A 23,787-nucleotide genomic window follows, 5' to 3' on the forward strand; every position below is an offset into this window, starting at 1 on the left:
TCAAATTACTCTTGGTAAATTTTTTACAAAGAAATAAAATTTTAATTCTCAAAAAAAAAAAAAAAATCCACTGAACTGGACAACACAGTGAACCCTAAGCTAAACCATGGACTATAGATAATAGTACAATTATAAAAATGTGCTTTTACCAATTGTAACAAATGTAGCACATCAATGCAAGGTGTTAATAATAAGGTAGTATATGAGAATCCTGTATTTTAAGCATGATTTTTCTGTAAACCCACAATTTCTCTAATTAAAAAAAATAAAAAGGCTAGTACAGCTGAGTAAACAAACAAAATTTCTGACTTCCAGCCTGTATAAAGAGTGAGCAAATATGTCAAGATTTTTAAATTCACAAATCAAAAGCTTATCTAGGAACCAGTAATTTTTTTTTTTTTTTTTCCTTTATGCTGACAGCACATTTTTATAATTGTACTATTAACTATAGTCCAAGGCTTAACTTAGGGTTCACTGTTTATGTAGCATGCTTCCATGAATTTTTTTTAAATTTATGTTCTTTACCATAAATATACACAATCTAACATTTTCCTTTTTAATCACATTCAGATATATATTTCAGTGATGTTAATTACGTTCACAATGTTGTGCTACGATCAACAATATCCATTACCAAACATTTCCATACATTTTAAGACTTAACTTCTCATTCCCAATCATCACCCCATCCACTGGTAACCTATATTCTAAATTCTGACCTATTAGTTTGCTTATTCCAATTGTTTGAAATCAGTAAGATCATACAATATTTGTCCTTTTGTGTCTGGCTTATTTCATTCAACATGACGTCTTCCAGGTTCATTCATGTTGTTGCATGTATGAGGACTTCACTCATTTTTACGGCTGAATAATATTCCTTTATATCTATACAGCACATTTTATCTATTCTTCAGATGATGAACACTTGGGTTGCTTCTATCTTTTGGCAATTGTGAATAATGCCTCTACGAACCTTGACGTGCAAATACCTGTTCAAGTTCCTGCTTTCAATTATTTTGGGTATATCCCTAGTAATGGGACCACCAGGTCACATGGTAGTTCTATACCTATCTTTCTGAGGAACCACCAAACTGTCCTCCACAGTGGCTGCACCATTTTCAATTGCCACCAGCAATGAATGAGAATATCTATTTCCCTGCATCCTTTCCAATACTTGTTATTTTCCATTTTTTAATAGCAGCCATTCTAAAAGGTGTGAAATGATGTATCTCACTGTGGTTTTGATTTGCATTTCACTGAGAGCTAATAATGTTGAGCATCTTTTCATGTGCTTTCTGGCCATTTGTGTATCTTCTTTGGAGAGATGTCTCTTTGAGTCTTTTGTCCATTTTTAAACTGGGTTATTTGTCTTTTTGCTAAGTTGAAGGGTTTCCTTATGTGTTCTGGATAGTAAACCTTTATTAGATATGTGGTTTCCAAATATTTCCTTCCATTGTATAGGCTGTCATTTTACTTTCATGAAAAAGCCCTTTATGGAACAAAAGTCTTTGATTTTGATGAGGTCCCATTTATCTGTTTTTCCTTTTGTTCTTGTGCTTTGGCTCTAAAGTCTAAGAAACCATTGCCTAACACAATGTCCTGAAGATGTTTCCCTATGTTTTCTTCTAGGAGTTTGATAGTTCTAGTCTTATATTTAGGTCTTTGATCCATTTTGAGTTGATTTTCATAAAAGGTGCAAGGTAGGGGTCCTCCTTTTTTTTTTTTTGCAAATGGAGATACAGTTTCTCCAGCACCATTTGTTGAAGAGACTATTCTTTCTCAGTTGAATGGTCTTTGCCACCTTGTCAAAAATCAGTTGGCCATAAATGTAAGGGCTGATTTCTGAGCTCTCAATTCAATTCCACTGGTCTGTGTGCCAGTTCAATGTATTATGGCCCCCAAAATGCCATTATCTTTGATGCAATCTTGTGTGGGCAGACATCTTAGTGTTGATTAGATTTTGGAATCCTTTGGGTGTTTCCATGGAGATGTGATTCAATCAACTGTGGACAAGACCTTTGGCTGGATAATTTCCACCCATTCAGGGTGGGTCTGAATTAAATTACTAGAGTACTATATAAGTTCAGACAGAAGGAGCAAGCTTGCTACAGCCAAGAGGGACACTTTGAAGAATGCTCTGGAACCGAGAGGAGCTTCAGCTTACAGAGACATTTTGGAGACAGCCTTTGAAAGCAGAATTTTGCTCCAGAGAAGCTAAGAGAGGACAAACACCCCAAGAGCAACTAAGAGTGACATTTTTGAGGAGCTGAAGCCTAGAGAGGAACATCCTGGGAGAAAGCCATTTTGAAAGCAGAACTCCGGAGCAGACACTCGTCATGTGCCTTGCCAGCTAACAGAGGTTTTCCAGATGCCACTGGCCATCCTCCAGTGAAGGTACCCAATTGCTGATGTGTTACCTTGGAAACTTTATGGCCTTAAGACTGTAACTTTGTGCTGCAAAGGAGAGGCTAGGCCTCCCTATAATTGTGCCTAAGAGCCTCCTCCCGAATGCCTCTTTGTTGCTCAGATGTGGCCCTCTCTCTCTACCTAAGCCAACTTGGCAGGTGAAATCACTGCCCTCCCCACTATGTGGGATCAGACACCCAGGGGAGTGAATCTCCCTGGCAATGTGGAATATGACTCCCAGGGAGGAAGGTAGACCTGGCATCGTGGGATGGAGAACATCTTCTTGACCAAAAGGGGGATGTGAATGGAAATGAAATAAACTTCAGTGGCAGAGAGACTCTAAAAGGAGCTGAGAGGTCACTCTGGTGGGCACTCTTACGCACAATATAGACAACCCTTTTTAGGTTCTAATGAATTGGGGTAGCTGGTGGTAGATACCTGAAACTATCAAACTACAACCCAGAACCCATGAATCTTGAAGACGATTGTATAAAAATGTAGCTTATGAGGGGGTGACAATGGGATTGGGAAAGCCATAGGGACCACACTCCCCTTTGTCTAGTTTATGGATGGATGAGTAGAAAATTAGGGAAAGGAAACAAACAAATAAACAAACAGACAAAGGCACCCAGTGTTCTTTTTTACTTTAATTGCTCTTTTTCACTTTAATTATTATTCTTGTTATTTTTGAGTGTGTGCTAATGAAGGTGTCAGGGATTGATTTTGGTGATGAATGTACAACTATGTAATGGTACTGTGAACAATCGAATGTATGATTTGTTTTGTATGACTGCATGGTATGTGAATATATCTCAATAAAATGAATATAAATAAAAAAAAAACACGCTGTAATTCTGTAACCAAATAAACCCCCTTTATGAAAGCCAATCCGGCAGCATTAGCAAACTAGAACAGTCTGTCTGTCTGTCCTTGTGCCAGTACCATGCTGTTTTGATTACTGTTTGCAATAAGTTCTAAGATCAGGAAGTGTGAGTCCTCCAACTTCATTCTCTTTTTTTCATGATGGTTTTAGCTATTCCAGATCCCCTTAGCCTTCCACATAAATTTGGTGATTGGTTTTCCATTTCTGCAAAGAAGGTTGTTGGAGTTTTGATTGGAATTGCATTGAATGTATAAATTGCTTTGGGTAGGACAGATATATTAATGATATTTAGTCTTCCAATCCATGAACACAGAATGTCCTTCCATTTATTTAGGTCTTCTTTGATTTCTTTAGCAGTTGTTCAACAGCAGTTTATTAATTTTACTAATAAGGACTGTTTCAATGTTCTCGCATTCCAGAATTCCCAGAAGTTAAATAAACTAAGAAATAATGACTATCAACATTTAATTAGTTCAATAATAATTTTCTCTTATACTATCCTCTCTTCATTTACCCTCCCTTTATGTCCCTTCCCCTTCAATTGAAAAAAAAAAAAAAAAAAAAAAAAAGTCAAGACTGAAATAATTCTGACAAATAAGCATAGCACCAAAAAACTTCCAAGTATGGTTTTAGAAACTCTCATTTTTGTCTAATACACAGAAGAGGCTGAGGAAGTGCAACAACAAAGGCAGTCTCACCTTTAGTGTGACATCACAGAGTTCTCTGTTTTCATAAAATTGAAGAAGAGAACCATGAAAATCTTTCCAAGCTTCATTTGCTTCAAATATAAAGAAGTCTTCTCCATCACCATCATTAACTGAAGATCTGTTCTTTATTTGCTGGTGCTGTTGCCTTTTTCCCTTTGTCAACTGATTCCTAGTTTGTTTTGCACTCATAGATTCTGAAGCCATTTGCAACTCTCTTCCTTTAATATAGATCTCTTCACAAACATCCCAGTTTTTCTTTTTTTAAAAGGTGGAAAGAAGGCAGAAGGTAGATGCAGCCCATCAAACTTTAGACACGTTTCAAAACCCATTCAATTGCCATTGTCCAGTTCACTGAGATAAAAACCAAACACAAAAACAAAACAAACCAAAAGAAAAAAAAATTAGTAATTATAATTTACCAGTATTCTGTATATAAAACAATCATATCAATCATCACTGAAATCAAAGTTAAAAAAACAAGTAACTTTGTAGTGGTTATGCTAAATATCATACAATTCACCTAAGCTAATTATTTTATATTAGTGAAGGACCTCCTTTAATCTAATTTGACAAGTCAACAGCAAATGACTTTTTTCCAATGTGGAATGCACTATCTCCAAAAAGAGAGGCTACAAACTCAAAATTTAAATTTTAGAGACTTTCTCCAGTGACGCAAGGCAAAAATGGAAGGTTAGTTTGACTGAATTAATTTTATCTTAGATTCTTAAATCATGGTTTTACTACTCAATAACTGTATGACCTTTGGCAAATGACTACTTGCTTAAACTTCGTAAATCCTAGTCTTCTATAAAATGGAGATACCGGTTATCTTACAGGAATATTTTGAGGAATAGAGATAATGTATTGCCAGGCACAGGCACTGCTACATTGTTATAAAAGATCTCATTTTATTTTCATATAGCATTTATTAGCATTCATGCATAAAATCAAACTTACCTCATTATGAATGTTTATTTGGTGACTATCCATACAAACAAAAGTTCTATGATCTAATTCTGCTTTGATGTCAGGAACAAAGGATTTTAAGTCAAAACAACTGATTATATCATTTAGTGCCTGTGTGATTTTTTGAAGGCTTTGCTAAACTCCAGTTTCTTCATCTATTAACAGGGATATCTACCTATCCAAATGGACTACTCTAAGAATTACATCAAATGCAATAATGGGCTAACACATGCTTATGAAACTATAAAACATGTTGTGAACTATCAGAATGGAAAGGTTTCAGAAATGATAAATAGCTTAATGAGAACATTAGTTGCATTAAGACACTGAGTTCTTTCTTGTTAATCTTATCAACTGTTTTCAGCTTTTGACAGGAAACAAAAGGTGAATGTACAATTATAGACTATAATTATTCATGTCTTTTAAAAGATACTGTGGGGACACACACACAAAAGTGACCCTCAGTGAGTTACTCCTTCATATAATCTCTTCCACTTGAGTGCAACAAGAACCTGTGGCTTGATTCTAATCAAAAGAATATAACAAAGGTAATGAGATGTCAGTCTCTTGATTATGAAACATCACCTAAGACTCTGTGTAAGCAGACTGGAGTAAGAGGCTCAGTTGCTGACCTTGAAGAAGAAAACTGCCACAGAGAAGACGACATGGCAGGGAACTGTGGCCAATCCCTAAGATCTCAGATAGGCTTCTGACAGCCAGTAAAAAGCTAGGGCCCGAGAGAGGAGGGGAAAGATGGCAGCAGAGAGAGGAGTGGAAGCTAAGTAGTCCCCCTGGAACAACTACAAAAAACCAGAAACAACTAGTAAATAATCCAGAATAACTGCGGGGGGACAAACAAGACCATCCACTCATCATACACCAACCTGAATTGGGAGGAATGCCCAAGAACACAGCATAAAATCTGTAAGCAAAACCTGCGGAACCAAGTCGTGAGACCCCCTCCCCCATAGCCCGAGCTGCAAAGCCTCGTGGTGCTAGAGAGAAGCTCTCTCCCAGCAAGTGAATATAGCTCAGCTGAGCTCCAACTGGGGTTTTAAGTAGCGAGTGTGAACTGCTCACTACAGGTACACATCCCCAAAAAACAGACAGAGGCTTTGGGTGACGACTGACCTGGGAGAGCTGGAGGGTCGCCCTGGACTGGGTCTGAAGGGGACTATCTGTTTCTTTTTTGGCTTAGTGGAGAAAGCCCCAGTCATTTTCAGTTTCCAGGGCTGTGAAGTGGAGAAGGGTGGAGACAGCACAAGCAGAGAGCGAGACCACTGAAATGCTAATGACCTCCACCTGGGGGCTCTGTCTTCTCTAGGAGGAAAGGGGTGGGGCCCTTTCCATTCAGAACCAGACCCCAGAGCCTGGGGGAACACGGCCATACCTCCTCACACCAGTCAAGAATTATAGGCTAACAGGCATCACCTGCTGGGCAGAAAAGCACAGTGACCTGAGGCATCACAGGGTGGAAAAGCACAGTGACCTGAGGCATCACAGGGTGGAGCAATTTTCTAAGACACACCTGCAGGGAAACCAGATACTGAATATTTCTTCCCTCTGGGACCTGAGCCTGTTCTGGTCTGGGAAAACCTGATTTGGATAACCAAGGAAACCATGCCTAGACAACAGAAAATTACAACTACACTAAGAAAAACAAAGTTATGGCCCAGGCAAAGGAACGAATGTACACTTCAACTGAGATACAGGAATTTAAACAACTAATGCTAAATCAATTCAAAAAGTTTAGAGAAGATATTGAAAAAGAGATAGAGGCTATAAAGGAAACACTGGGCATATATATGGCAGAAATCAAAAGTTCAAAAAAACAACTAGTAGAATCTATGGAAATGAAAGGCAAAACACAAGAAATGAAAGACACAATGGAAACATACAACAGCAGATCTCAAGAGGCAGAAGAAAACACTCAGGAACTGGAGAACAAAACATCTGAAAGCCTACACGCAAAGGAGCAGAAGGAGAAAAGAATGAAAAAATATGAGCAACGTCTCCGGAAACTCAAGGATGAAACAAAGTACAATAATGTACGTATCATTGGTGTCCCAGAAGGAGAAGAGAAGGGAAAGGGGGCAGAAGCAATAATAGAGGAAATAATTAATGAAAATTTCCCATCTCTTATGAAAGACATAAAATTACAGATCCAAGAAGCGCAGCGTACTCCAAACAGAAGAGATATGAATAGGCCTACGCCAAGACACTTAATAATCAGATTATCAAATGTCAAAGACAAAGAGAGAATACTGACAGCAGCAAGAGAAAAGCGATCAATCACATACAAAGGAAGCTTGATAAGATTATGTGCAGATTTCTCAGCAAAAACCATGGAGGCAAGAAGGAAGTGGTGTGATATATTTAAGATACTGAAAGACAGAAACTGCCAACCAAGAATCTTGTATCCAGCAAAGCTGTCCTTCAAATATGAGGGAGAGCTCAAAATATTTTCTGACAAACAGACAATGAGACACTTTGTGAACAAGACACCTGTCCTACAGGAAATACTAAAGGGAGCACTACAGGGTGATAGAAAACAGGAGTGCGTGGTTTGGAACACAATTTGGGGAGATGGTAGCACAACAATGTAAGTACACTGAACAAAGGTAACTATGAATACGGTTGAGAGAGGAAGGTGGGGAGCATGTGAGACACCACAAGAAAGGAGGAAAGATAAAGACTGGGACTGTGTAACTTGGTGAAATCTAGAGTATTCAACAATTGTGAAAAAATGTACAAATATGTTCTTTTACGAGGGAGAACAAGCAAATGTCAACCTTGCAAGGTGTTAAAAATGGGGAGGCATTGGGGGGGGATGCAATCAGCATAAACTAGAGACTGTAACTAATAGAACCATTGTATTATGCTTCCTTTAATGTAACAAAGGTGATATACCAAGGTGAATGCAGATAAGAGGGGGGGATAGGGGAGGCATGTTAGACACTTGACATTGGTGGTATTGTCTGATTCTTTATTCTACTTTGATTTAAGGTTATTTTTCCTTTTGCTGCTTCCTAGCTGTCTTTTTTTTTCTCTTTCTTTTGCCTCTCTACCTTCTTTGACTCTCCCGCCTGCCTTGTGGAAGAAATGTAGATGCTCTTATATAGATAATGGTGAAGGTGGTGAACACATAAATGTATGACCATGCAGAAAACCATCGATTATTTACTTGGGATGGAATGTATGGTGAGTGAACAAAACCATATTAAAAAAAAATGGGTTGATGACAAAACCTTGAGGGCAATATACTGAGTGAAATAAGCCAGACACATTAGGACAATTATTGCAGGGTCTCACTGATAGGAACTAATTATAATATGTAAACTCATAGACATGAAATATAAGGTACCAAGATATAGGACGAGGCTTAAGAATGGGGAGTGGTTGCTTAGTATGAGCAGAATGTTCAATTAGGATGAACTTAAATGTTTGGAAATGAACAGGGGTGTTGGTAGCAAGATGTGAGAATAACTAACAGCGCCGAATGGTGTGTGAATGAGGTGGAAAGGGGAAGCTCAGAGTCATATATGTCACCAGAAGGAAAGTTGGAGGTCAAAAGATGGGAATGTATAAAACTGAATCCTATGGTGGGCAATGTCCATGATCAACCGTACAAATACTAGAAATCACTTCCATGAACCAGAACAAATGTATGACAATACAATTAGAAGTTAATAATAGAAGAGCATATAGGGAAGAACTATATACCTATTACAAACTATATACTACAGTTAGTAGTATTTCAACATTTTCATAAACAGTAACAAATGTACTATATCAATACTACAAGTCAACAATTGAGGGGGGTTGGTTAGGGATGGGGAGGATTAGAGTTTCCTTTTCTTTTTTTTTTTTTTTTCATCTTTCACTTTATTTCTTGTCTGGAGTAATGAAAAGTTTCTAAAAATTGAACAAAAATTAAGTGTGATGGATGCACAGCTGTATGAGGGTACCCAGGGGCAAGTGATTGTACACTTTGGATCTTTGGATAATTGTATGGTATCTGAACAATCTCAATAAAAATGAAAAAAAAAAAAAAAAAAAAAACAACTGAGAAACACACACACACACACACACACACACACACACACACACAAAAGCTAGGGCCCTCAGCCATAGCTGCAAGGAAATGAATTCTTCCACAGCCTGAATGAGCTTGGAAACAGATTCTTCCCTAGTCAAGCCTCCATAAAAGATCACAGCCTGACCAACAACTTGATTACAGCCTGTGAGACCTTGAGCCAAGGACCCAATTAAGTTGTGCCCAGACTCCTAACCTAGAGAAACTGAGATAATAAATGTGTGTTGTTTTAAAATGCTAAATTTGTGGTAATTTGTTACACAGCAATAGAAAACTAATACAAACATCTTCTTCCAGGTCCCAAATTTTATCTGAGCAAAGCATTTATAGATGTTTAGGGACCAACTCTCTAATATCTCTTTAAAGCTCACATTCCTGCTGCAAAATCAACAAAGAACAGATGGGAAAAACAAAAAATAAATAGCAAATTAAGAAGCCAAAAGACTTTTTATGTAAAGGGCCAGGTAATACATACTTTAGGGTTTGTGAGCCCATATGGTCTTGATCACAACTACTCAACTCTGTCACTGTAGCATAAAAGGAGCTATAGACAATAGCTGTAGGAGTGGCTGTGTCCCAATAAACCTTTACTTACAACCCAGTTGTTGGGTGAGATTTAGCCCCCTGAGCAAGACAGTAGATTTAAACCCAATTATGCCAAAAATCATGTTATAAATGGTCTAAACACCCCAATTAAAAGGCAAAAGCTCTAGAATACTACTCAAAAATGAAAAGGAATAGGCTATTCATTATGCAACAACCTAGATCCATCTCAAAGAAATCGTCCTGAATGAGAAAAAGCATTCTCAAAAGGTTATACACTGTATGATTCCATTTGGATAACATTCTTGAAATGACAAAATTATAGAGACGGAGAACAGATAAGTGGTTGCTGAAGGTTAGGGAAGGATAACAGGAGGGAGTGGATGTGGTTACAAAAGGGTAATAGGCAATATTCTCGTAATGGGACTTGGCTGTGGTGGTGGTCACATGAATCTACATGTGTGATAAAACTGCCAAGAACTAAATACATGCAAACTAATGACTGCATGTGAGACAGGTGAAATCTGATAAGCTCAGTGAATTGTATCAATATCAATTTCCTGATTGCGATTTTATACTATAGTTACGCAAGTGTTAATCTTAGGGGAAAATGGGTGAAGGATATAAAAGAGTTCTTTATTATTTCTTATAACTACAAATGAATCTACAATTAACTCGAAATAAAGGCTTTAGAAAAGAGGCAGAGACTGTCAAATTGGATAAAAAAACAAAACAAACAAAAAAAAAAAACACACAAGACCAAACTATGAGTTGCTTACAAGAAAAACCCACTTTACATGTAAAGAACAAACAGGTTAAAATTAAAAGAGGAAAAACAAGATACACCATGCTAACAGTAACCAAAAGAGAACTGAAGTGGCTATATTAATATCAGACAACCAACTTCAAAACAAAGAAAATTACCAATGATAAGAAGACATTACTTAATAATAAAAGGGTCAATTCACCAAGAACATAATAATCATGTATGTGTATGCACAAAAGAGCTTCAAATTACAGAAAGTGAAAACTGACAGAACAGAAAGGAGAAATAGATAAATCCACAATTATAGTTAAGAGACTTCAACATTCCTCTCTCAGTAACAGACAGAACTAGTTTACAGAGAATCATCAACAATATAAAAGAACAGAGGACCATCTAACAACTGGTTCTAACTGACATTTCTAGAACACTCCTCCCTACAATAGCAGAATACACATTCTTTTCAAATGCACACAGAGCGTTTTCCAAGAGAGACCATATACTGGGCCAATAAACAATGATTAACAAATTTAAAAGAAATTACTATGTACAAAGTATGTCTTTTGACCATAAGGGAATTAAACTAGAAATAAGTAACAAAGAGAAAAATCTTCATACACTTGGAAATTAAATAACAGGCTTTTAAATAATCCACGGAGCAAACAAGAAGTCTCAAGAGAAATTAGAAAACATTTTGAATTAAACAAAAATGAAAATGCAACATATCAAAATACATGGGATACACCAGAATATATCAAGAACTCCTACAACTCAACAATAAAAAGACAAATAACTCAGTTTAAAAATGGGCAAAGGACTTGAACAAACATTTCTCCAAAGAAGATACACAAATGGTCAATAAGCACAGAAAAGAGGCTCAACATCATTAGCCATTAGGGAAATGGAAATCAAACCACCATGAGATACTACTTCACACCAACTAGATGACTATTATTAAAATACAGAAAATAACAAGTGTTGGCAAGGATGCAGAGATATTGGAACCCTTGAACATTTTGGGTAAGAATGTAAAATGGTGCAGTCACTGTGGAAAATAGTTTGCTGGTTTCTCAAAAAACTAACCATAGAATTACCATATGACCCTGAAATCACATATCTAGGTATATACCCAAAAGAACTGAAAGCAGTACTCAAACAGATACTTATACACCAATGTTCACTGGAGCATTATTTTCAATAGTTAAAAGGTGGAAATAATCCAAGAGTCCATCAACAGATGAATGGATAAACAAAATGTGGTATATATATATACAATAGAATATTACTCAGCCATAGGAAAGAATGAAGAGCTGATACATACTATAACATGGATTAACCTTCAAAACATTATGTCGGAGCGAGCCAGCCCCCGGAGCAAGCAGAACTCCCCAAAAAGCAAGAAAGGGAAGAAAAAATCCCAGGAAAATAAAAACAAAGGAAACAAAACTGAAGACATAAAACTGAAGTCAAGTGGGCCAGATTCTACCTCTGCAAATATGAGAGATTCTGCAGAAGGTCCTACAAGAAGAGGAAGAGAAGCCTTCAGCTTCAGCTGTTGAACAGATAGCCATTCTTCAGGAAGTGGTTAGTCAGGATGTGCTTCCAGAACTAGTAGTCTCTCCCCCTGCCTGTGAGCCACCAACAGAATCAGATGAAAAAGCAGCACCTTGTGAGGTTAATGATTTGGAGGAAGAGGAGGAAGAAGGAGATGAAGATGATGAGTTGGAAGAAGAGGGGGAGAAAGAAGCTGATGTGTCAAATGAAGGTTCTGTGAAAGAGCTGGAAATAAGGTGTGATGAGAAGCTAGAGGATTTATTAGAAGAACCAAAAAATATTTCAAAAGAAAATCTCGAAGACTCTCCCGAAGAAACATCTGTTATCAAAACGAAAGAAGAACCCAGTGGTGATGTATTTGAAACATTTATGTTTCCATGTCAGCATTGTGAAAGGAAGTTTACAACCAAACAGGGGCTTGAACGTCACATGCATATCCATATATCTACAGTCAATCATGCTTTCAAATGCAAATACTGTGGGAAAGCATCTGGCACACAGATTAACAGGAGGAGGAGGCATGAGCGTCGCCATGAAGCAGGGTTAAAGAGAAAACCCAGTCTAACAATACAGCCATCAGAAGACCTAGCTGATGGTAAGGTATCTCGAGGTAATGTTACTCCAAAAGATGAATCGAATCCTCCCAATCTTGGGCAAGACTGTCTGATCTTGAATTCAGAGAAAGCTTCCCAAGAAATAGTAAATTCTTCTGTTGTGGAAGAGAATGGGGAAGTTAAAGAACTTCATCCACGCAAATATCGTAAAAAGGTTTTTGGAACTCACACCAACATGAGACGGCATCAGTGTAGAGTTCACGAACGTCATCTGATTCCCAAAGGTGTGCGGCGAAAAGGAGGTCTTCTCGAAGAGCCACAACCTCCAGCAGAGCAGGCCCAGCCCACCCAGAATGTCTACGTAGCAAGCACAGAACCAGAGGAGGAAGGGGAGGCAGATGACATATATATCATGGATATTTCTAGTAATATCTCTGAAAACTTAAATTACTATATTGATGGTAAAATTCAAACTAACAACAGCACTAGTAATTGTGATGTGATTGAGATGGAATCTACTTCAGAAGACCTGTATGGTATAAATTGTCTGCTTACTCCAGTTACAGTGGAAATTACTCAAAATATAAAGACCGCACAAGCCCCTCTAACAGATGATGTTTCAAATGAGCCTTCCAGCAGCACCAACTGTGAGTCCAAAAAAACGGAGAACTACTAGTCCTCCTTTATTACCCAAAATTAAAGTTGAAACAGATTCTGATCCCATAGCACCCTCGTGTTCCTTAAGCCTGCCTCTTAGCATATCAACTACAGAGGCAGTGACTTTTCATAAAGAGAAAAGCGTTTACTTGTCATCAAAGCTCCAACAACTTCTTCAAACCCAGGATAAACTCCCTCCTCCTGCAGGCCTTTCAGCAACTGAAATCCCTAAATTAGGTCCTCCTCCCCTGTCCACCCCGCATCAATGTTACCTGTGACCTCTAGTAGGTTTAAGCGGAGGACCAGCTTTCCTCCCAGTTCTCCACAACACAGTCCTGCCCTTCGAGACTTTGGAAAGCAAAGTGATGGTAAAGCCATGTGGACCGATGTAGGTCTAAGTTCCAAAAAACCCAAATTAGAAAGTCATAGCAACTCACCGTCTTGGAGTTTGTCTGGGAGAGATGAGAGAGAAACTTCTGTGAGCCCTCCATGTTTTGAAGAATATAAAATATCTAAGTAGTGGGCAGCCAGTTCTACTTTTAGTAATATATGCAACCAGCAGCCACTGGATTTATCCAGTGGTGTAAAACAGAAGACTGAGGGTATAGGCAAGACTCTGGTCCAGTGGGAATCTGTACTAGACCTCAGAGTGCATAAAAAGCCCTATAGTGACTCTGAAGGCAAGGAATTCAAAGAAAATCACTCAGTGCAGCTAACCTGTATTGCTATAAAGGAAAAGAAACCAAACACCTGCATGCTCCAGAAAGTTCTTCTCAGTGAATACAAGGGCATAGATTTACCTAAAGAAAATACTACAGATGTGACTAGAAGCCCAAATCCTTGTAAATCTCTAGATCCCCAACCAGATCCTGATCTTGGTCCTGATTCTAGTGTTACTGCCCCTACTATTGAGTCCCCTCCTGATGTTTCTCCTCCATCACTTGCCCTGCAGGCATCTTCCCTTTGTTCTGGTCAGCTGCCTCCTCTTTCGATCCCAACAAATCCCTCTTCCCCTCCACCCTGTTCTCCTGTGTTAACTGTTGCCACACCACCCCCTCCACTGCTTGCCACTATTCCTTTACCTCTTCCAGTCTCCTCTTCTGAAGCATCTCCTCATCCATGCCCTTCCCCACTCTCGAAAGCTACTGCAGTCTCCACTTCCAGTTCTTTCCCCTACAGTGTCTCCTTCTCCGTCTCCCACACCTTCGGTGGAGCCTATTATGTCTGCTACTTCACCTGGTCCTCCAACACTTTCCTCATCATCTTCCTCTTCATTCTCTCCTTCATCATCATCCTCTTCCCCTTCACCACCTCCTCTCTCTGCAGTATCATCCTTGTTTCCTCTGGTGATAATCTGGAAGCTTCTCTCCCCATAATGTCTTTCAAACAGCAGGAATTAGAGAATGCAGATCTGAAACCCAGGGAAGAGACCCAGTCTTCAGTTTAACAGGATATTGTTCAGGAAATATTTAACAAAAATTTTGTTTGCAATGTCTGTGAATCACCTTTTCTTTCCATTAAAGATCTAACCAAATATTTATCTAATCATGTTGAGGAATGGCCCTTCAAATGTGAATTTTGTGTGCAGCTGTTTAAGGGTAAAGCTGATTTGTCAGAACATTGCTTTTTGCTTCATGGAGTTGGGAATATCTTTGTTCAGTTTGTAAAAAAAAAAATTGCGTTTTTGTGCAATTTGCAGCAGCACCACCGTGATCTCCACCCAGATGAGGTGTGCACACACCAGGAGTTTGAAAGTGGGACCCTCAGGCCTCAGAACTTTACAGATCCCAGCAAGACCCATGTAGAGCATATGCAGAGTTTGCTAGAAGATCCTGTAGAAACCTCTAAAGAGGAAGAGGAGTTAAACAATTCCTCCGAAGAACTCTACACGACCATAAAAATAATGGCTTCTGGAATAAAGACAAAAGATCCAGATGTTCGATTGGGCCTCAATCAGCATTACCCAAGCTTTAAACCACCCCCATTTCAGTACCATCACCGAAACCCCATGGGTATTGGTGCGACAGCCACAAATTTCACCACACACAACATCCCACATTCATTGCACAAAGTGTGGAAAAGGTGTTGACAACATGCCTGAACTACACAAACATATCCTGGCATGTGCTTCTGCTAGTGACAAGAAGAGGTACACCCCTAAGAAAAATCCAGTACCTTTGAAACAAACTGTGCAACCCAAAAATGGTGTGGTGATTTTAGATAACTCCGGGAAAAATGCCTTCAGGTGAACAGGACAACCCAAAAGACTGAACTTCAGTGTTGAGCTCAGCAAATCGTCATCTAATAAGCTCAAATTAAATGCATTGAAGAAAAAAAATCAGCTTGTACAAAAAGCAATCCTTCAAAAAAAACAAATCTGCAAAGCAGAAGGCAGACTTAAAAAATGCTTCTGAATCATCCCCTCACATCTGCCCTTACTGTAACAGAGAGTTCACTTACACTGGAAGCCTGAATAAACACGCCGCTTTCAGCTGTCCCAAAAAGTCTCTTTCCCCTTCCAAAAAAAAGGTTTCCTATTCATCCAAGAAAGGTGGACACTCATCACCTGCAAATAGTGACAAAAGCAACAGCAACCACCGCAGATGGACAGCAAATACAGAGATTAAAATGCAAAGCATGCAGACTCCTTTGGGCAAGGCCAGAGCTCACAGCTCAGGCCCGGCACAAGCCCCTTTGCCCTCTTCCTCCTTCAGGTCCAAGCAGAATGTCAAATTCGCATCTTCAGTTAAGTCCAAAAAACAAAGTTCCTCTTCTTTAAGGAACTCCAGCCCCATAAGAATGGCCAAAATAACTCATGCTGAGGGGAAAAAACCCAAAGCCGTGGCCAAGAATCATTCTGCTCAGCTCTCGAGCAAAGCATCCTGGAACTTACATGTGAAAGAACAGAAAAGTAAAGTTGTTTTACAGAGCAAATCCACTTTGGCGAGTAAGAAAAAAACAGAGCGGTTCAACATAAAATTGTGAGAACGGAGTGGAGGGCCTATCACCCGGAGCTTACAGCTAGCAGCTGCCGCAGACACGAATGAAAGCAGGCGTGAAGATGGCAGTGCCAAGCAGAAGCTGAAGGACTTCAGGAACTTCCTATAGAGAAGCCCCCAAAACAAAACAAACCTTAATTGACTAAATAAAGATATTGCATGCTCAACTTAGGATAAGCACCACGGCAGAGGATACGAAATCTACCAAGCTTGCAAGACCAGTTGAAGCAGACCCAAAAATCATTACACACAACTGATTGCCACAGGCTTCTTGGTAACCTGGTTAGAGTCAGGCATCTGCTTCTTCAGTGGTGCCCAGCATTTGTGCTGGGCTCCCAAGTGATTGAGATCCAAAGAGGAGGGCACTGTAGAATGGGCCAGGCGAACTGGCTTGTTGTCTTTGGACTGTATCTCAGATCTGAGTGTGGCCCTTGTTTCCAGCACATAGCAGAGAAAAAAGAATGATTTGAACTTAACCTTGCAAAGCAAGCTCCTGTTTCACCAGTAGTTTGTTGTAGATTTCAGGGATGACAGATTCTGAAGCACTCATTTTTAAATGTTTGGTCACACACCAGCTCTTGATGCCTTTCTTTTAAATGAATTGCAGACAGAGAGACAGGCATTTAGCTTATCTCTTGCCCTGTTTTTTTATCACAAGCAGATTGCCAGCATAATGGAGAGGAAACCAGAATGGATATGGACTCTTTTTATGCCTTTTCTAGTGTCATGTTTATATATCCAAATGGAGATTATCCTCTCAGATTATTATCTGGCACTAATTTACATTATATTATCAGATACTATGTAGTAATATATTTCATGAACAGGATGAATCACAGGCCTGTATAGATGTATGTCTACACATAAATAGAAATGAATTCATGTACTAGGTTTTACACTTCAGGCTCTAATAGAGTAAAAACAATAAATTGGCCTTTTCTTCAGTATATAAGTATCATTTCTCCATGCATTTATATGCCCCGCAAAATTAGAGACTGAGCTGGTTGAAAACAGCTAGGTTTTATTCATACCGTTTTTTGTTCGCAACTTTAAAAGTAATCTACCTCTTAAAATTTGTAGTTTAATACTTGTTTGGTGAATTTGTGCCACTTTAACTCTTTCACTATCATTCCCATTTTGTTACATTTCTGTTATGGGGACTTTATGTTGAAATATTGTATAAAGCATTTGTAGCAGTTTAAAAATAAAATATTTAAAATTAACAAAACAAAACAACAAAAATAAAAACAAAAAAAAACATTATGCCAAGTGAAATAAGCCAGACACAAGAGGGCAAATAATGTAGGATACAACTTATATGAAATACCTTAGAAAAACAAATTCACAGGGACAGAAAGTAGATTAGAGGTTACCCAGAGGCAGGAAGCTGGGGAGAAGACATGAAGTGGGGAGTTACACTTAATGGATACAGAGTTCCTGTTTGGGGTGATGAAAAACTTTTGATAATGGATGTTGGTGGCAGTAGCATAGGGCAATTAATACCACTGAATTGTACACTTAAAATGGTTTAAATGAGTAATTTTTTGTTTTATATATATATATATATATATATATATATATATATATATATATTACCACAATAAAAATTTTAAAACACATGTGTGGGATAAAGCTAAGGCAAAGTGCACAGGGAAATTTATAGCATTAAATGATGATACTGGAAAAGAAAAATGTCTTAAATCAATAAGCTAAGCTTCCACCTTAAGAAACCAGAAAAAAGAAAAGTAAAATAAACCCAAAGCAAGCAGAAGAAAAGGAAATAATAGAGATAAGAGAAGAAACAAGGTCATGAAACATATGACAACATGGATGAATCCTGAAGAAAATAAGCCAGACACAAAAGGAGAGATATTGTATGTTACCACTAATGTGAACTGTGAAAAATGCAAAATAAGTCTTATATTATAGAATATAGGGGACCTAGAGATAGATAGCAGCTAGTGAAGGCGGAACAATAATCTAATAAGAACAGACAAGATATTGAGGGTGATCTTAATGATATGGGAATGCTCAGGTGTGACTATGGTTTGTTAATTTTCTTTTGGTATGGTAGGAGTATATTGGAAGGAATGAAGTTATTTCAGGATATTTGTTTTTCCCATTGTTTTGCTTTGTTTTGTTCAGAAATGTTTTTTCTATTTGATAAGTAAAGTTAAAAAAAAAAATAGAGAAAAGGGCAGAAATCCATAAAATTGAAAACAGAATATAAACAAAATCAAAACTGGTTCTTTGAAAAGATCAACAGAATTAATAAATATCTAGCAAAATTTACAAAGAAAAAGAGAGAGAAGACATAAATCACCAATATCAGGAATGAAACAGGGAGTATCACTACAAGCCCCACAGGCATTAAAAGGTTAGTAAGTTGAATACCATGAAAAACTCCACAAACATAAATTTGAAAACTTAGATGAAATGGAGTAATTTCTCAAAAACCAAAAACCATCAAAACTCCCCAAAAGAGAACCTGAATATTCTTATAAGTATTAAAGAAATCAAATCATAGTTTAAAAAGCAATCTCCAGGCAGCAGCAGTGGTGGCAGCAACAGTGGTCCCTCCTCACACGAACACCAGGACCCTCCAGACCCAAGTGCCCCAACAAATTCCTAGAGGACCTGTGCAGCACCCTCTCAAGGATGGAATCTTCACTTCCACTGTCCCAGCAGCAGACAGCACAGAATTAGAGAGAGGGCACACATCATCCAGAACAGCAGTTCCAGGGTGTGATGGGCTGGAGAGGGAACTCTACAATGCATAGTATGGACTTGGATGAAGAGGCAGAGAGACTGCACCTGAAAAGAAGGGGTGAGTGTGTTGGAACAAGACCGCTGACAGGGACTGGCAGCTGGAGCCAGATGCCAAGCATGGGAGGGAGCAGCTTGACCCCGTGCACCCATTTCAGCGGTTGGCTGGGAAGATAACCCTTCACAGTCCCACGGCCAGAAGCCCCAGTGAGAGAACTCAGGATAGAGTGGACTTGTGGTGACCACATTTACTTTTCCTCCATGGAAGTCCACCGTGTGCACAGGAGAGAGGCAAGGGCAACATACAGAAGCTCTAGAGACAGGGTCATGGACAGGGTCTGAGGTACATTTAAGCTAGGGGGTGAGAAATGCAGCCCTGCAACTCGAGAGTGGTCCACTCAGAAACCTGGGAATTACTGGACTCACTGCACCCTTAAGCAGACTCACTGCACTGCTACACAGGGCCCACCCCTCACCCCAGGGTTGGTAGTCCTCAGTGTACATGAGAACTGGTGCACTGATAGGATTTCCACCTGGTTTGGGCCCACACAAGGTATAGGAGAAGTTGGGGGAAAGCTGGCTTAGAGTAAGAGGTGGCTCAAGAATGCCATATGATATGGGAGGACAAGGACAGTGCACTGTAGCAAGCTGTAGCTCTGTTAAATTACATACAAATGCTCAAATCAATCCTGCATATCTCAAAATAACCTTATCAAGATAAACAAATGTCCTGAAGCCAACAGAAAATCACAAAGAATATGAAGACCCAAGTAGACATGGACAAGCCAAATGACCAAATTAAAATGCCAGAGGAGACACAGAATCTGGAGCAATTAATCAAAGAGGTACACACAAACCTGCTTACAATCGTGCCTAAGAGTCTCCCCCTGAGTGCCCCTTTGTTGCTCAGATGTGGCCCTCTCTCTTTAGTTTAGCCAACTTGGCAGGTGAAATCACTGCCCTCCCCACTACGTGGGATCTGACACCCAGGGGAGTGAATCTCCCTGGCAACATAGCATATGACTCCTGGGGAGGAATCTAGACCTGGCATCATTGGATGGAGAACATCTTCTTAACCAAAAGGGGGATGTGAAAGGAAATGAAATAAGTTTCAGTGGCTAAGAGACTCCAAAAGGAGCCAAGAGGTCACTCGGGTGGGCACTCTAATGCACAATATAGACAACGCTTTTTAGGTTCTAATGAATTGGAAGAGCTAGCAGTAAATACCTGAAACTATCAAACTACAACCCAGAACCCATGAATCTTGAAGATGATTATATAAAAATGTAGCTTATGAGGGGTGACAATGTGATTGGGAAAGCCATATGGACCACACTCACCTTTGTTCAGTGTATGGATGAATGAGTAGAAAAATGGGGGGGGGGGGGCAGCCAGTGTTCTTTTTTACTTTAATTGTCCTTTTTCACTTTAATTTTTATTTATTCTTATTATTTTTGTGTGAGTGGTAATGAAAATGTTCAAAAATTAATTTTGGTGATGAACACACAAGTATATAATGGTACTGTGAACAACTGAATGTAGGCTTTGTATGACTGCATGGTATGTGAATATATCTCAATAAAAATGAATTAAAAAAAATAAAGCTAAAACAAAAACAAAAACAAAAACCAACTTCAAAGGGTTGGCCAAAGATATAAAGGACATCAAGAAGACCTAGAAGAGCATAAAAAAGGATTTTAAAGAGTAAATTAGAAGGCAGCAGATCTTATGGAAATAAAGGGTACTGTAGATAAAACAAAAATATACTAGAGACACACAACAGCAGATTTGAAGAGACAGAAGAAAGAATAAGTGAACTAGAGGACACACAACTGAATGCAAACACACAAAAGAACTAATGGTGAAAAAAATTGAAAAAATTTGAAGTGGATCTCAAGGAAATGAAACACAGCATGAAGCATTCAAATATAATAATTACTGGTGTCCCAGAAGGAGACGAGAAAAGGGCTAGGAAGAGTATTTGAGGACCTAGTTGGGGAAAAGTTCCCAACCCTTCAAAACGGCATAAATATGTAAATCAAAGCCCAACGAACTCCCAATAGAATAAATCCAAATAGACTCACTCTGAGACATATACTAATCATATTGTCAAATGCTGAATACAAGGAGAAGGTCTTGAAAGCAGCAAGAGAAAAGCGATTCACCACATACAAGGAAACCACATAATACTAAGTACTGACTACTCAGAGGACACCAAGGAAGCAAGAAGGCAGTGGTATGACATACTTAAGATTCTAAAAGAGAAAAAATTGCCAGCCAAAAATTCTTTATCCAGCAAAGCTCTCCTTTGAGGGAAAAGTTAAAATGTGCAGATAAACAAATGCTGAGAGAATTTGTTAACAAGAGATGTGCCCTGCAAGAAATACTAAAGGGAGTTCTACAGGCTGAGAAAAAAAGAAAGGAGAGCGAGGTACGGAGAAGGGCACAGAACTGAAGAATATTAGTAAAGGTAACTTAAAGGGGAAAAAAAGAGAGGGGAGGGAAAAATATATCTGACAAATAAAAACCAAAGGATAAGATGGCTGGTTCAAGAACTGCCCTCACAGTAATAACTTTGAATGTGAATGGATTAAACTCTCCAATTAAAAGATACAGACTGGTAGAATGGATTTAAAAGTATGGCCCATCAATAGGCTGCTTACAAAAGACTCATCTTAAACCTGGTGACACAAAGAGACTGAAATTGAAAGGATGGAAAAAAATATTCCATGAAAGCTGCAACCAAAGGAAAGTAGGAGTTGCAATACTAATAACGGACAAAATAGACTTTAAATGCAAAGATGTAATAAGAGACAAAGAAGGACACTATATATTAATAAAAGGGAAAATTCACCAAGAAGAAATAATGATCATAAGTGCTTATGCACCTAGTCAAGGAACTCCAAAGTACATGAGACAAAATTGGCTAAACTAAAAGGAACAATAGACATTTCTACAATAATAGTGGAATACTAAATACACCACTATCTTCCACAGATAGAACAACCAGAGAGAGGATCAATAAGGAAACTGATAACCTAAACAATGTGATAAGTGAATTAGACTTAACAGATATATAGATCATTACATCCCAAGGCACAAGGATATTTATTCTTCTCTAGCACTCATGGAACATACTCCAGGATAGATCATATGCTGGGGCACAAAACAAGTCTTAATAAATTTAAATGATTGAAATTACTCGAAGTACATTCTCTGACCATAAAGGAATGCAATCAGAAATCAGTAAGACCAAAGAAAAATCTTTCACAAATATATGGAGGTTAAATAACACACTCTTAAACAACTAATGGGTCACAGAAATTGAAGGAGAAATGGGTAAATGAAAATAGAAAATAGCATATCAAAGCCTATGGGATGAGGGAAGGCAGTGCCGAGAGGGAAATTTATAGCTCTAAATGCATATATGTAAAAAGGAAGAAAGAGCTAAAACCAAAGACCTAACTGAACAACTGAAGAGGCCGGAGAATGATCAGCAAACTAACACTAAAGTAAGCAGAAGAAAAGAAACAACAAAGAATAAAGAAGAAATAAATGGAGAAACAACAATAGAAAGAATAAATAAATCCAAAAGTTGGCTCTTTGAGGAGACCAACAAGACTGACAAACCCTTACTCAGACTGACAAAATAAAAAAAGAGAGAAGACCCAAATAAACAAAATCAGAAATGAGAGGGGGTCATTACTTTCGAACCCAAAGAAATTTAAAATTCTACAGAAATTTTTAAAAACCTATAATTAAAAAATCATAAGAGGATACTATGAACAAACGTATGCCAACCAAATAGACAACCTAGAGGAAATGGATGATTTCCTGGAAACACATGAAAAACATAGACTGACCCAAGAAGAAATAGAAGACCTCAACAAACCAATCACAAGCAAAGAGATCCAATCAGTCATCAAAAATCTACCTGCAAATAAAAGCCCAGGGCAAGATGGCTTTACAGGGTAATTCTACCAAACATTCCAAAAAGAACTGACACCATTCCTGCTCAAACTCTTTCAAAACTCATTTTATGAATCTAATATCAATCTAATACCAAAACCAGATAAAGATACTACAAGAAATAAAACTACAGGCCCAAGTCCCTAATGAATATAGATGCAAAAATTCTCAACAAAATACTTGCAAATCAAATCCAAAGGCACATTAAAAGAATTATACACCACAACCAAGTGGGGTTCATTCTTGGCATGCAAGGGTGGTTCAGCATAAGAAAATCAATGTAACACAACACATTAACAAATCAAAAGGGAAAAATCAAATGATCATCTTGATAAGACACTGAAAAAGCATTTGAAAGAATTCAGCATCCCTTTTTGATAAGAACATTTCAAAAGGTAGGAAATTAAGGGAACTTCCTCAATATGATAAAGGGCATATATGAAAAACCCACAGCCAGCATACTACTCAATGGTGAGAGACCGAAAGCCTTCCCCCTAAGATTGGGAACGAGACAAGGATGCCCGCTGTCACCAATATTATTCAACAGTGTGTTAGAAGTTCTAGCCAGAGCAATTTGCCTAGATAAAGAAATAAAAGGTATCCAAATTGGAAAATTCTGAGAAATCAACAACAAAGCTATGTGAGCTAATAAACAAATTCAGCAGAGTGCCGGGATCCAAGCTTAATGCCATAAGTCAGTAATGCTCCTAAACACTAGTAATGACCTAACTGAACAGGTAATCAAGAAAAAAACTACATTTACAATAGCAACCAAAAAAACCAAGTACCTAGGAATAAACTTAACCAAGGATGTAAAAGACCAATACAAGGAAAATTACAAAATTTTACTAAAAGAAATAAAAAAGGACCTAAACAGGTGGAAAAATATTCCATGCTCATGGATAGGAAGACTAAATATTGTTA

General features: G+C 38.3%; 1 protein-coding gene and 1 pseudogene across 5 annotated transcripts in view; one reads left to right on the forward strand and one right to left on the reverse strand.

Annotated features, from left to right (window-relative positions):
- KLHL8 (kelch like family member 8) overlaps positions 1–23,787 on the reverse strand; it is a 125,827-nt gene that overhangs the window by 72,603 nt on the left and 29,437 nt on the right. For 3 of the 5 annotated variants that reach the window (XM_037830217.1, XM_037830214.1, XM_037830215.1), the window contains one exon: positions 3,988–4,347. The exons of the other annotated variants lie outside the window; for them this stretch is intronic. In XM_037830217.1, coding sequence (XP_037686145.1) covers positions 3,988–4,200 — 213 coding nt within the window. In that variant the 5' untranslated portion in view covers positions 4,201–4,347. The remainder of the gene's footprint in view (positions 1–3,987; positions 4,348–23,787) is intronic. 5 annotated transcript variants of the gene reach the window in all.
- Positions 11,726–16,361, forward strand: LOC119529624 (annotated as a pseudogene).

This window comes from Choloepus didactylus, chromosome 3, assembly GCF_015220235.1.
Source record: "Choloepus didactylus isolate mChoDid1 chromosome 3, mChoDid1.pri, whole genome shotgun sequence".
Lineage (NCBI taxonomy): Eukaryota > Metazoa > Chordata > Mammalia > Pilosa > Megalonychidae > Choloepus > Choloepus didactylus.